The following is a 15,273-nucleotide window of genomic DNA, read 5'->3' as shown; positions in this document are numbered from 1 at the left end:
TTCCGCCCCTGTGCGGATGACGATAAGGCCAGGAGTGGCTGCGGTCTTCCTGGAGAAAGACCTTGAAAAGAGGAGGCCGAAACCCAAAAATAAAGTCCGGGGCATGCATTGTACTGTTGCTCTCACCCATGCAATAGCGTGGGCATTGGGTGTGGCTTTAGGTTGAGAGGGAGTTTGTCTTGGGAAATTTTTAAACTAGCATGACATAATAAGTACCTTTTGAAAAAAAATGAGCCACACAAATGTGGAACTTATGTGCTGCGTGTTTTGTGCCAAATAGAGTTTGCAAGATGAACGACGTCAAAATAGATGATATGGTGGCTATCTAGAACATGCACCGTAGAAAATTATATCAAAGATAAGTTTAATTTTATTATGAGCTGGATGTCCATACAATGAAAGATAGTTTTGGAATTAAAAAATCAGTTCTTTTATCTTCTCCGGTGCCCTTGCTGTTGATGAGCTCCAGCCACCGCGCAATCCCATAATCACATAAGCCATGTCTGATCAATGAAGGATATATTCCAGAACTTGATATATTTTGATGTCCACCTACAACAATGTAATTATTTTTATTTTTTAATCTGGTTTCCATAATCTATCTACAGGACTTCCAAAAGCAAATAGCTAGGTAGGTTCTTGGTTGTACCAAAGAAAATCTCTAAAATAAAATAATCAATACACTTGTTGATTTAGTCATTTGATCTTTATTTATATTAAATAAAATAAAATATGCAAAGTAAATGTATTCTATAATAAATATCTAATGAATGATTTTCTTGCTACTGAATCTTTATCATTATATAATATGAATTGGTCTATCATAATTACCATTTAGAGGTATAGTTCTTTTTTAAAAAAATCTAAAATGCTCACTTCTTCCTATATTTAACTAACACAAATAATTAAAGTAGGTAATACATATTGATTTAAACATTTAATCTTATTTATAATGAATAAAAAATAAGATGAATAACAAATATATTCTATAACAAATATTTAACTTTCTGTGCTACTGTTAAATTTTTATTGTTATATAATGTAAAATGGTCTATCATAATAACTATTTAGAGATAAGGTGGTTATCATTTACCCATTCCAAAAACCACTCTATCCTTCTCTCCCCTCATTCCCATATGATCTACGACTTACAACAATTTATCTTAGAGTGAGGTAGAGAGAATTCAAGGATGAGCACCGATAGTGGGGTTAGAAAAGAAGACAAAAAGAAAACTCAATCAATATGTATGTGGCCAATCAGGAGTGGAGGGCTTGGTGATACTTCTCTATACTCATTGCACTATCATATATATTTGCCCTTTCTACTCCTGACTACCAAAGCCATTGCTCCACAATCTATACCTCCATGGTTTCAACTTGATCTCAACCTCCAATAATTGTTTCCACCACAAATAGCCCATCCTATGTGTGCTAACCTCATTCACATCTCGGGCAAGACTAGGCAATTAAGCTACTAATGCCTTCAAAGACTAACTTTATTTGCATTCACTTATATGATTCTAATGTTTATTTCTTAATGTAACTTAGTATTCAACCCAGTGGGGCATGACTTAGGGGGTTATCGAGTTCAAGTATGCTCCATCCAAACATGATGTTTGATTCTATAAACATAATCATAATCTATCAAACATTTCAAAGTAAATTGTGAGATGCTTATATTTATTTTTACTTATTTCACTATATTTTTCTATTATTTCTTGTTCTATCTATTTTTACTTGGTAACTATTAATTTTTTTAAAAGGAGGCAAATACAACTCAAGTAATTTTAGCATTTGACATGTTTCCCTAATAGGCTATCATCCATGATTTTTTAAGTAGGGATGTACATCTAATGCTTATGATTAACTATATACATTTTCATAATAATTCTGATTTTAAAAAAATCATATAATTTTTTATCTTTATATCCATAAATGACTCTTTTCACCATATAGTTTTTGTTCAGTAATCGAAGGTAATTTATGCCTTAAGATATAAAAAAGTTGTAATGGGAGATCCTAAATTGATGGAATTCGAAAGTTCACATTTACAAAATATGATCAAAGTTGGTCAAAATTGGAGTTTTTATTTATTTTTTAGCTATTCTGTATCAGTAAATTGGTCAATTGTACTTGTATTATGTAGTAGTATACAGAGTTTTCTGAAAAAAGTTGCATGCCTTCTAAGATATATCTTATTTTGATATTGTTTTAAGCTAAATCAATCATTATAGCTTGTTTATAATTAATATAGGTTATCTTATTTATAATTAATATAAGCTATCTTAACTTAGTTATCTGTATAATTATTTAGTATCAACAAATTCAAACATATGTTTTGTGGGCTGCAGAATTTAGTTATGAAAAGGATTGAATTTTTTTCACATGATTGTTCTTAATGCCTTGTACAAAAGCATACTCTGCTACCTTAGCTAAAAAGCATTGGTTCTTAAGTAGTATTGATCCATTTGGACAGTCATGAAACCATATTATATACTTTGATTTTGCAAATTTGAAATATCAAGTTACTTGAAAACCAAATTAACTTCTAAATCATTTAATTTTTAAGCAACCAACAATTTTTAAGAAGATACACTATTGGTATGTAATTTTATTTTTCATTTTGGCTCTTCGTATAGGTTTATTTCCTTCGTCCCTGATCTTCTAAGACATCAATTGCAATCCAGTAATTGATGATGTTTAATTTCTGTGAACTGTATGTTGGATGGTATTTGTTTGTTAGCTCATGTCCTTCTTTTCGAAGAGTAAGACTCGAAACTTGTTAAAGGGCCCTGATATAAGTCCATGTCAAGTCCTTTGACGGTCTCATAAGATGTCTATTATAGCCATACCTAGCAAGTGCATAAACTTTATGGACTTGTTTGGTTTGTGGGATGACGAGGGAAAAAAGTATGGTTAACGAAAAAATAAAAAAATATCTCATGTTTGGTTGAAGATTTTAAAGAAGAGAGATAGAAAAGTAACTTTTTCATGAGAATAAATTTTTGATATTTCATGACAAATAAAAATCTATATAGGACATAGAAAAGCCACTTCCCATAAACTGAAAATTATGATTAATTTTTTACAAAAAATGCTTTTAGGCCATTATGATCCTCTTAATAGCTAATTTTAATAGTTAATCTTAAAATATTAAAAATATACTATTAAAAATTACCACAATATAAAGAAGTTGTGGTAATTCTAATACAAAAATATATAAACAACTATTAAAAATTACTATCATATAAAGAAATTATCTAACTATCAAAAATAGTTAGAACTCTAAAAACTTAACCCAATAAATATTTTTAATTCCTATTTTTAAATATTTTAGATTTAAAGATAAATAAAAAAGCTAGTAAAAATTATATATGTGATGTTTTATAGGTATTTTACATAACTTTATTAAAGGAATAATAGGCATTTTATACAACTTTTCAGAAAAGTAAATGCTCAACTAAATATAATTTATTCTTTTCTATGTTACTTTTCTATGGTCAACTAAATATACAAAAATCTACTTTTTAGGTATCATATACTCAGGCATTAGTTTTCTAAGAAAAATATTCTAGTGAGGCAAAATTCTTTCTGTGAACCAAATGAGTCCTATATTTATGAAAACTGTCAACCAACTATGAGTTCTTGTTCAAGCGAAGAGGACGGGCTCCTCTTATACAAGTAAGTGGCATTTAAATTTTGTTGTCGGTCCTTCTTGGCGAATGATATGTTCTTCCTTTATGTGAATATCTTTTTTTTTTGATGATAAGAGAGGCAAAAACCACCCACAATTTATTGAGAATCCTTTATGTGAATGCCAATTGTATAATCTTTGATTTTTCTATTTTGTTGATACTGAAATTTTATCACAAGTGGTGCTTAATTGCTTCGAATGAAACTAGGTGCTTGCGAGCTTTTTGTATTTATCATTTTTCTATTGGGGTCTCTAAGTTTGCTAACTGAAACACCTTTCTATGTTCATCATTTCAACATTTCCATGAAATGGTGTTGACTAAGTAACCATTTTCTCAACACATATATTTATAGAGTACTTTTTTTTAGTAGAATTATAGAGTACTGTTGAGTGCTGTATTATGAAACTAGGTGCTTCAGAATTCTTGTTGTTTTCTCTTTCTTTTGTGGGTCTCTTATTCTCCTAAGAAAGACATCCTACTCTCTTACATTTCATCATTTTAAAGGAGAGTGAATTCACCAGGTTGACTCAAGGGAGAATGATGGTGGCCCAGTATGAGGCCAAGTTTATTGACCTATGTCGCCTCACTCCAGGCTTGGTGGATACTGATGGCATTAAAGCAAGGAGGTTTGAAAACGGGCTAAGGCCCAAGACCCCTATAGCTTAGAAAAAAATTGTCTTATGAAGAGCGGCCAATAACAATTGTAGATAGAAAGAATCAGGACTTGAGGCAACTCACTCTTGTATGTCGAGAAGCAATATCGAAACTCAAGGAGGAGATGCGAGCCAAGTACCCTCAGTTGTTTCATGGATAAGATATGTCAGTTTCAAGGATAAAATTTTTTAAAGAGGGGAGGATGTGAGAACTATCGGACCAATTTTAAACTAAAGTCAGCAAGTATTGCCAGGTTTTATTTAAGAAATGAAAAATAAAAAATTGGGACCAAAATAGAAGAGTCGCAATCGTGATCTTTTGCTCGAGCTCCCACCGTTGAGATAAGGGAACAGACTTCATAAGGCTGGTTCGAAATAGCTCTCGGCCATTGGGGTTGCTCCCAACCACCGCCGAGGTTGTGGAAAAATGCAAATGGCCACCAAGCCTATCCTCTTCTAAAACTCTTCTTTAAATCCCCCTTATTTTCTATAATGGATCACCATCGAGCCTTCCTCTCCCTTCTTTCTCATCTCCTGTGGTTGCTATGCTGCCATAACCAAGCTGGACCACCCAAAATCCCTCCTCCCCTCTTAAAACCCTCTTTCCTCTATTTCCCCTATTCTGAGATCTGTCGCTCTTTTTCCTGCTGGAATCCACCGCCATTGGCCGAGATTCGATGCTGTTACCACTCATTAGTGAGCCTTCACTCTCTCTCCATGGTCCTTGTTGTTGAGGAAGTTGCCATCAGGATAGCCAGGGGTGCCGCTCCTCTCCTCCTTCCTTCTCTATTTTTCTTTATGCACATGGCCGAACCACCGCTACACGCAGAGGCCACAGCCACCTCGCCTCGCCTCAGGCCTCTTCTCTGTATCTGCCAAAAAATAGAAAAAAGGAAGAAACCCATCACCTTGATATGATCTCACCTTTTTAGATCGGGTCCAAAATTTGACTAGACCTAGACCTTCCCTTGATGGTCAACCTAAAACAAATAGACCATACCCTTAATTAGACCCAGACCAAGCTTCTCTCTCTTCACACTAGTCTCTTTTTATTGAGAGCTTATGATGTAAGTTATTTTGATCAAAGCCTTCAATCTAAAAGAGCATCAGGTCTATGATTGGTCCACGTGTCTAAGGCTGTGATCAATCTTGCTAGAAGTAATTTGGATTTGATTAATTTAAGACGGCAAGTTTCCTTTATCTCTAGTGATTTTATAATGCATGCCATGAGTTTTAAAATTGAAAATTATACTATCTAGTTTTGAACCAATGATTAAGAAGGAAAACATTTAAATATTTGGTAATTAGAAATTTTGGAAATTATGCATGGCTACATAAAAGGAGTAATTCAAATATTATGGGTCAAGCATAATTTTCTTATTCTAGTATGATTATGGAAACAATGATCCATTTGTATAATTTCAAAGTTAGAAATGAGATGATATTCCTATTTTAATATTGCATGACATTTGAAAAGAGATGATTACTCATATTTTAATTCCGCATGAAGTTTTAAAGGACATGATTTTCTTAGTTTAGTGCCCCAAATTTGAAATGCGATGTGAAACAAGTATGCTTATATTATGTATGCGAAGCCAGTTTTTTTGGATATTATGAAAACTCTCCGGCCTAATTATGATTTGAGTCTAGCCAATGTGGCTGGTCGTTGACTATATGTTAGAACTAGTTTTCTCCGGACCTAGCTAATAAGGGCCGATCATTGGTAGAGCTAGTCATTTGGGGCATAGTTTGTTGGGGCAGATCGCTAGCACAGGTTGATGGTTCATGTATTTTATTCTCAAGGCTATCTTTTTGCCTTGTCACGGGATGAATCATGGCCATGTGATTTAGAGCTAATTCTTTTTCAGGCTTAGCTAATTAGAGTCGACCGTTAGCATATGCTAATGGATCGTATATGCTATATTCAGGGGCTAGTCTTTTTTAGACCTTGTTACCGGGTTGATCGTGGTTGTGGTAACCAAAGGTTAAGAGAGTTTGTGATTTATCGTTATGCCTGGCATATTTTGAAAAAAAATTATGTTGATAAATGCATCTTAATGTTGTTAAATTATTTATATTTAGAAAAATTATATTTTAGCTTGATCCAACTAGAAGTTTTGGTAACTTACTAAGTCTATAAAGCTCATTCTCTCTTTTATTTTTTTTTCAGATGTGGAGGAATAGCTAGGGCTTGGGACCGAGGAGTAAGGAGCTCAGAATCTAGAAGATATTTCTTTGGCTTTTCTTTGAATAAATTTGTTTTGATATTTATATTGTTATTCATTATTATTAGTTATTATGAACTATTTCTTTTGAATAATTGCATTATTCTTACTGCTACCTAAGTTTGGAATGATATGAATATATATAAATCAAAAGGCAGGTCTTGCATATCCTATGGGGTTAAACCCTATAGATGTGCATCTATCTATTAAATGCCCGACTTATAGTAACAGGTCAGGGTGTGATAAATACTATGGTGGTCTATATAGATGATATTCTAAGTTGAGAACAACAAGGAGTGTATATCATTATTGGTTGATTCATATAATGAAAATTGATCAAAACTAAAATTTCATATATTTCATTAGTTAGTCTTTTGATTGACAGCAGCCTAAATTGAAAATCAATTTTAAAAGCCTTTTCCCATGGTAAATTGTTCATGATTAAACAATGATTATTGTGAATTCTCGATTAAAATTTATGCTATAGATAGGGATGGCAATTAGGTTGAGTTGGATTGGGTTGGATGGGATCAGGATAGATGTGGGTCGTGTTAAAAATTTATCAACCCAATCCTGACCTGCTTATTTTATAAGTCAAAAAACTATATATAAAATCGGCCTATCTATTAAATAGGTAAGCCAACCAGACCCACAGAACCTATTTATTAAACAGGCTGAATAAGGTTAAATGAGTTAAACATGTTAAGTATTCTTTTAATTGGCTAAATGTATAGATGAGTTAAACATATTGTGCGGATTCTGTTAAATGAGAAAGAAATAGGTTAAGTCGGTTTTAAATGGGTTAAACGAGTCTTAAATAGGTTAAATGAGTCAGGTCATACTTAATATAATTATTAAATTGGTCAAAATGAGTCAAAAGATCAAACCTGAAGTTGATTCATTAAATAATCGGGTCTAAGCAGGTTGACCCATTTATAACCCAAATTCGTTTATGCCAAACTCAAATATGCTTAAAGCAGATTGGTTACAAGTTGGGCTATAAATTGCCATCCATAGTTATAGACGAACAAGCATACGTATGCCAAGAACCTAGGACCAATTCACGAAATTTGTGATTTAATAGGGCAAGAAAGAAAGTGGTAAGCAAAGAGTTAAGCTTGATCGGGTTTGGGCCAGATTGAGCCTGGTTTGAAATAAATTTTAAGAGAAACAAGGAGTGCATATCATTATTGATCAATTCACATGATGAAACTTGATTAAAACCAAAATTGCATTTGTTTCATTAATTAATCATCTGACTGCCAACAGCATAAATTAAAGATCAATTTTGAGAAAACAATTTCACATTGTAAATTGTCTATGCCCAAATAGTGGCTATTATGTATTATTCTCGGTTGAAAATGGTGCTATTGTTAGGGATGGTAATCAAATCATGTTGGATATAGATCGAATTAAAAATACTAACTTATTTATTAAATAAGCTAAAAAATTATATATAAAATTGATCTAAAATAGGTAATTCGATCTTATCTATGTAATATATTTACTAAATAAATCGTACCAGATTACTAATTTTCTTTATTCGTTGAGGATCTATATTTCTAAAATAAAAATTAAAAATAAGGAATACAGAAAAGAAAACAAAACAGAAGGCCCACAGAGGGCGGACGATGATCACGGCCGTCGACCACCAAATCAGTGCTCATGCCGTGGCTCTCTTCAAATCCTCCGGTGGAGCTTATCGGCCTTGACGACGGGGTTGGCCCGGGCGATGGCGTCGCGGCCGGCGGTCTTATAGTCGACGCCGCAGCCGTGCCGTTCCGGGTATCGGTGGATCCCGCAGTAGGTCGCCCCGCACCGACACCGGAACCCGGTCAGCCCCACCCTCTTCCGACACGCCGCACACCGATTTGATTGCTGTTGCTGTTGCGCCGGAAGAGCCTCCACTGCCGACAGTGAGGTGGGCTCCATTAGGGTTACCGCGGCGGGCTCTGCTGCTGCTCGGGTTATGGCAGGGGAAGAGACCATGGCGGCGGCGGCGGCGGCGGCGGCGACGGAGGTGGAAGAGGAGGAGGCTCGGGACTTTCCGACGGCGGTCTTGGCGGAGGAGGCCTGGTCCTCGTCCTTGAGGCGGAGATCACTGTAGCACTTGGAGCAGAGGTTGAGGGTGGCGGGGCTGCCAAACAAGCCGCAGTTGTTGGCACAGAGGCGGTGCCTCTCCTGATATCTCTGCTCTTCCGCCATCTTTTTCGTTTTCTTTATTTTTGCGATCAATCAACGATCAAAAGAGAGCCCCAATCTGCACGATTTTTGGAAACAAAAGATTCAGCAAAAGAAAAAAAAAAAACGAAAAAAAACGAAGAACTGATGCAATACCAAGGCAAATTCGAGTTTAAAAATAAAGCAGAGCAAAGACGCCACGAAGAATTCAAGACGACGAATCAGGTGTCTTAGAAATCCCGAAATTTGCTTCGCTTATGCTTGAAGATTAAACTAGAAATAATGTAGAAATCACGCAAAAGGAGATCGATCCATTCCCCTCTTATGAGTGGAAGATGAGAACGGATCAGATCGCCTCCCTCCTTCTGTCTCGATCTCTCTTGTTTCCAATAGGAAGAAGAGAGAAAAGGAGAAGAAGAGAGGTTGTTAGTGGAAATTTTTTCTTTCTTTTTTTGAAGAAAAGAAGGCGAAAAGGAAAAGAGCTCATAGGAGGGAAAGCGAGAGATGGAGAGGAAGAGGCGGAGAGTAGTTGTACTTGAATTTGCCCACCCCAAATAATAAGAGACGTCAGGCCCAAAAGCGATTGCTTAGACTGATAATTACAATGCTACCACCGCTATTCAGGAGAAATTTTTACTAATTCTTGCTATTATGAACGTTACGGGGTGGGTTGGATGGCGGGAGATGCTGTCGCAGTGAGGCAAGGAAACGCTTGGGTTTTATAGAGAGGTAGGGAGGAAGCTTCCTCCCAAAAGCTGAAAGTGCTTTCTGGCCCTCCAATTTGAAGCTTTTGGGAGGAAGCTGTTTCAGTTTTTTCGGAAAGCTATATTTTTGACAAAAATGCCCATATTAAAATAACATAATTACATAGTTTATCCCTGAATAAACCTAAAAATCTGCTAGAGCCAAGAACCCAAGCCGTCAGACTCTCTTCCATAGGAAAAGGTATTTTTCTTTTCAATTTTTGTATGCATCTCTTGAACCACATTTTAGAAGAAAAAAATTTTAAACCTTTTCCATACCTTCCAAAATCAATCTATTGTTTTTTTTTATCATCAACCTCGCGGCCCACGCTGAGGTCCTCCTCGAGCGTGGACCATGAAGAAGAGCCCCTGGACCGCGGAAAATTATTTTATGAAAAATTATGGAAAATTATTATGAAAAATTATTTTATACTAATAATTATAATATTTTATACCTTTATTTTTGTATTATACTATAAATATAATATCATATTATATTATATCATAATACATTAATATGTTATGTTAAATAATTTAATATTATGTTATATTATGGAAAATTAATTTATACTAATAATTATAATATTTTATACCTTTATTTTTGTATTATACTATAAATATAATATCATATTATATTATATCATAATACATTAATATGTTATGTTAAATAATTTAATATTATGTTATATTATGAAAAATTAATTTATACTAATAATTATAATATTTTATATCTTTATTATTGTATTATACTATAAATATTGTATTATATTACATTACATTATAATACATTAATATGTTGTTTTAAATAATTTAATATTATGGTATATTATGGAAAATTATTTTATAATATTAATTATAATATTTTATACCTTTATTTTTGTATTAAACTATGAATATAATATCATATTATATTATATCATAATACATTAATATGTTATGTTAAATAATTTAATATTATGTTATATTATGGAAAATTAATTTATACTAATAATTATAATATTTTATACCTTTATTATTGTATTATACTATAAATATTGTATTATATTACATTACATTATAATACATTAATATGTTATTTTAAATAATTTAATATTATGTTATATTATGGAAAATTAATTTATAATATTAATTATAATATTTTATACCTTTATTATTGTATTATACTATAAATATTGTATTATATTACATTACATTATAATACATTAATATGTTATTTTAAATAATTTAATATTATGTTATATTATGAGAAATTAATTTATACTAATAATTATAATATTTTATACTTTTATTATTGTATTATATTATAAATATAATATATATTACATTATATCATAATACATTAATATGTTATGTTAAATAATTTAATATTATGTTATATTACCAAATATTAATTTACTCTAATAATTATATTACTATTATGCTATATTAACATAATATTATTTTATATTACAATAATATTATACTATATCGTATATTTATGTATTAATTTATGTTATGTTTTATTATGTTGTGTTGTATAATACTATGCAATGTCCTTTATGGTAATTTTGTCATATAAAAGTACTTTCTCAGTTTGTTTACCAAACACAAAACAAAGTACCACAGCACTTTACGAATGTAGTCACCAAACAGCAAACAGTTTTTTATAACAGCTCTACTTCCGACAGCTCTACTTCCGACAGCTCTACTGCCAACAGCTCCCCCAAACAGGGCCTTAGTCTACATTGGACGCGGTGCAACCACTACTTAGAAGAAAATTTTGCTAACTGTTGTTATTATGAGGTTACAAGGTGATGGGATGGCAGGAGATGTCATCGTGAGGTGAGAAAAAACCAATGGTTTTTAGAGTCGCTTCACTATCTTGTGTTTTATATTCATCCAATAGGTATCTAATCCAAGGCCCCAGTTTCACCGAAACCTTATTGCATTCATTATCTATTTGGTCCAACATCTATTTTAGCAAGGTGCCTTAAATAATAATTGTGTTTAGGTTAGTTACAAAGTGAAAAAGTTGTTTCCGCTTCTAGTCCACCTGCCAAAGTCTTTCCCCCAAGAATGACAAAAAATAATGGATAAGGTGGCTGGATGAATTACAGGAATGTGCTACCAGTTTCTCATCGGAAAATATGGTGGTTTGAGATATGAGTATGGAATAATGTGAGTTCCACTGCCTTAAAACTTTAAGAACTTTCACTACCGATAGAAAGTAAATGACAAAGGAAAATTAAATTACGAGCATTTAAAGAGAAGGAACACAAATGCTTTCGGACAAATAAACTGTCATGAATCTAAAGAATATACCAGTTTTTGGTCAGATATTGTGCAGTTGAAAAGATGTTAAACTATTGTTATAATCTGATATTTATAAGTAGCTTCTATTAACTATGAGGACAAGTGTCACTAACTAGTTTTGACTTTTGTTCAAGCAAGCTTGTGGCACATAGGCCGCTTCCACTTGGCAGTTATCATTTTTCCCAGTACTCCCATATTTGAGTAGTGTTCTCACTCCTTCCACATTCTGGATAGTGGTAATGCTTGCCAAACATTCTCCTAGAGTCTTGCAACGTTATAGTTGATAGCTCTTGCTTTCTTAGTCTGCAACCTAACAATTACCTTAGAGATCGACCCACGACTTGGTATTCGATTTGCAACATGGCATGTGTAAGATGTTTCTTTTAAAGATCTGCTGCTACTTGGTTTATACTAAGTGTCCTTCTAAGGCATAATATTTAGTGGTCTAGGGATCATGGTCATCGATCTAGATATGGTAAACACTGCCCCACATCTTATTGATCGATACTTAGAAGGGTGATAGGATGTACCTGCCACTACATCATCGGCTTGATTTTGGATGTAGGTAGTTTCACCCGCTCAATAAAATTTTGCCTTCTATTTTTGCTTTTTTATTTTTTGCTCGAGATTCAAGCTATTTTAGGTGATCTTGCCATACTCGACCTCCCTAAGTGAGATATAGCACCGATCTTAGCATGCTTGAACCTAGCCATATCAAATTCTCTTGATTACTAAGTTAGTTTAGCCAAATCAGCAATTGATTCATTGGCCTCAATTCCATAGAACTATGCATAATATTGGTTCTTGTTGTCCATGTCTGAATGGAGTTGGGTGGCAGTTGATGTACCAAATGTTGAGCTAAAGGTTGTGAAGAGGCTAAGCTCGAGGAAGTCATTGCTTCCGGCTTTGCAACATTGGACTGAGAATCGACCTACATGATCCATGGTCGATAGGTTATCATCTTCAGAGAGCCTCGAGAATTCATTTTATACCCTCTAGGGAACTCGTAGACTTGGTCAAACCACTCCGGATAGGGCTTCCTAGGTGTCTTGTGAGTTTAGGTTTCAAATTTCATATCCACCTGCGTTAAGAAAGGCAATCCAGTATACATTGATCCAAAAGAAAGCTTTATCAGTATTAATGTAATAAAAATTTGTAAAGCTACTTTCATGAATCTATCATCAGGTTAGCTTTCTAATATATCTTGAATCACTCAAAATGGAAATCAAATGAGAAAGTTATATGATTTATCAAAGATATGTGAATGCTAGTGAACTTCTAGAAAATTATGAAACTATTATTCCACGGCCCATGATTTAAAAAATGATTTTTTCTTTTATTTTTATCTTTATCTGAATTTCTAATTTCTCTCTTCTAGAAATTTATGTCAAATAAGTTAGAAATTTTGTTAGAATCTATTTCTACTATTTATTAATATTTATCTCTTTATTTTTCTTTAGAAAAGTTAGATTCTATGGGAACTAGGACAATCTATTGGTTTTAGAAATCTCTTTTATAAGTAAGTCTTCCTACATCCTCTTCCTACATCCTCTTCCTACATCAAATAATATTCAAAAAATATTTTGAAGTTCTTTTCCACTTTCTATATTAGAGTGATTCCCTACTTACTATAGTATGAGACTGGAATCCTCTAAGAGGCAACTGGTGCAGGACCAAAAGTTTTGAGCATCCTTAGAGAAATTAGAATTGAGAGGATGAAGACTCTCAATGATTTGTTAAGGCCAACAGTTATTTGTATGCATTTATGTATATATGTATAAATTAAAAGAAAAAGGCAGGGTGGGAAGGACAATACCTCCGCGATCGAAGAAGTTAACAATGAAAAAAAAAAAAAAATCATCTTTCCTGATTAATCTTATTTAACATTAGTGCAAAATCTAATATGCACAAAATGCACAACCATAGCTGCTACTCCATAAAAAGAATCCAAACCAATAATCAACCAAAAAATAAAAAGAGAAAAATGAAAACAAGGAGAAAAAGAAGCAAAAGAGGAAGAACAAAATGTAAAAGAAAGGCATAGGAAAGCATAATCATAAAATATGGTTCATCAACCTATAAACCATCAAAATGAAGAAATAAACTCAACCAAAATAAGAAAAATCCAAATGACCACCCTCCCAGCTATCATAATCGAACAAAACAACAACAAAAATTTAAAAAAAAGGAAAAAGGGATCAAAAAATGTAGCAAACAAAATAAGGGATGAAAGAGATGAAAAAAAACTCTATTTTCTAAATTGAGAGGATTAAAAGGACAAAATTGATAGACAAAAAGGCAGAAAATCCTTCCAATTAATAATCTTGAACTTCATATTTAATTTAATTATCTTCAAAATACGATGATCCAAGAGGAGGGTTGAAAAAAACCTCATCTTCTCCAATGATAGCAACGAACAGAAGAGCAAAAAAAATATCGAAACAACAAACATACTGAAGTAGAAAAGTCAGAAAAAACTCTTTTAACTAATAATTTCCATCGCAATCTCACCAAATCATCTTCAATTAAATCACCTGCATTTCCTACCACGCTAACAAAACTCAACCCAATCAAAAAAAACATGTTTTTTTTAAAAAAAATAAAAAAATGAACGCAACAATACTGCGATGGCAAAAGAAAAAATGAACAATTTTTAGACGAAGCCCTATAAACACAAATGTAAGGACATAAAAAGTAGAAAGAAAAAGTAAAATATTAAAAACCAAAGCCATGCAACACCGAAAAACACGAAGATGAATCGAAAAAAACAGTTGAACTTTTCTAAACTAAAATGGGAAAAATATAAATACAACTAGAAAGGGAAAATAATCATGGAAAAAGGAAAAAGAACCGTTGCCTCATTTTATCATCTCCAAATAAACCTGAAACCCTAACTCTCAACCACCCTCCTGAGGCCTCCTCCATAGGAAGAAATCAAACGTTAATTGATCCGCACCACCCTTGAACCCAAGCAAAATCCACGGATCCATGAACTGAACCTGAAACCCTACCGAAAAATGACATGTTGAGTACCCAAACTAAGCTAATCCAAATGCCACGCCATGCCACGCTTAGCTCTGAGTGAAATTTCCCCCATGCCACGAAATGAATATTTCCAAAGACTCCCAGCCCAGGAGCGAGTCCATGCACGAACACACCAAAATTGACGTGAAGAAACCTCAGACCAAGCAAGCCGAGGCATGGAGGGAAAACCAGATTGAGAGCTGCACAAAATTCACTCACGTTGGAAGGAATATTCTAAAGATTCTTGATTCGCTTTATACCTATAGATAATAGTTGCTAACTAGTACTTGATATGACATGCATATCAAATAGAGCATCATCTATACATCATCAACACTCAGAAATTTTTCGTTTATGCTTATAACAAGTACATGAAAATATGGCACATATAGAAGTAAAATTATTTAAAAAATAAAAAAGTTATGATGTCAAACAAGAGAATGTTTAATAAAATAAGATA

The 15,273-nt window shown here is 33.2% G+C and overlaps 1 protein-coding gene across 1 annotated transcript; it reads right to left on the bottom strand.

Annotated features, from left to right (window-relative positions):
• Nucleotides 1–8,067: 8,067 nt before the first annotated feature.
• Nucleotides 8,068–9,288, bottom strand: LOC103717986 (zinc finger A20 and AN1 domain-containing stress-associated protein 5). The gene is made up of 2 exons (XM_008806583.3): nucleotides 8,911–9,288; nucleotides 8,068–8,833 (listed from the first exon to the last, which is right to left on the bottom strand). The coding sequence occupies exon 2, from the start codon at nucleotides 8,776–8,778 to the stop codon at nucleotides 8,254–8,256; it is 525 nt and encodes a 174-aa protein (XP_008804805.2). The 5' UTR covers nucleotides 8,779–8,833; nucleotides 8,911–9,288; the 3' UTR covers nucleotides 8,068–8,253.
• Between the last annotated feature and the right edge of the window lie 5,985 nt (nucleotides 9,289–15,273).

The sequence above is a fragment of the Phoenix dactylifera genome, unplaced genomic scaffold (assembly GCF_009389715.1).
Source record: "Phoenix dactylifera cultivar Barhee BC4 unplaced genomic scaffold, palm_55x_up_171113_PBpolish2nd_filt_p 000112F, whole genome shotgun sequence".
NCBI lineage: Eukaryota > Viridiplantae > Streptophyta > Magnoliopsida > Arecales > Arecaceae > Phoenix > Phoenix dactylifera.
This window is presented reverse-complemented; position numbering and strand designations above follow the sequence as displayed.

What these genes read in the sequence shown, in the direction of transcription:
- LOC103717986 (XM_008806583.3), bottom strand. Translation starts at nt 8,778, where the DNA reads ATGGCGGAAGAGCAGAGATATCAGGAGAGGCACCGCCTCTGTGCCAAC.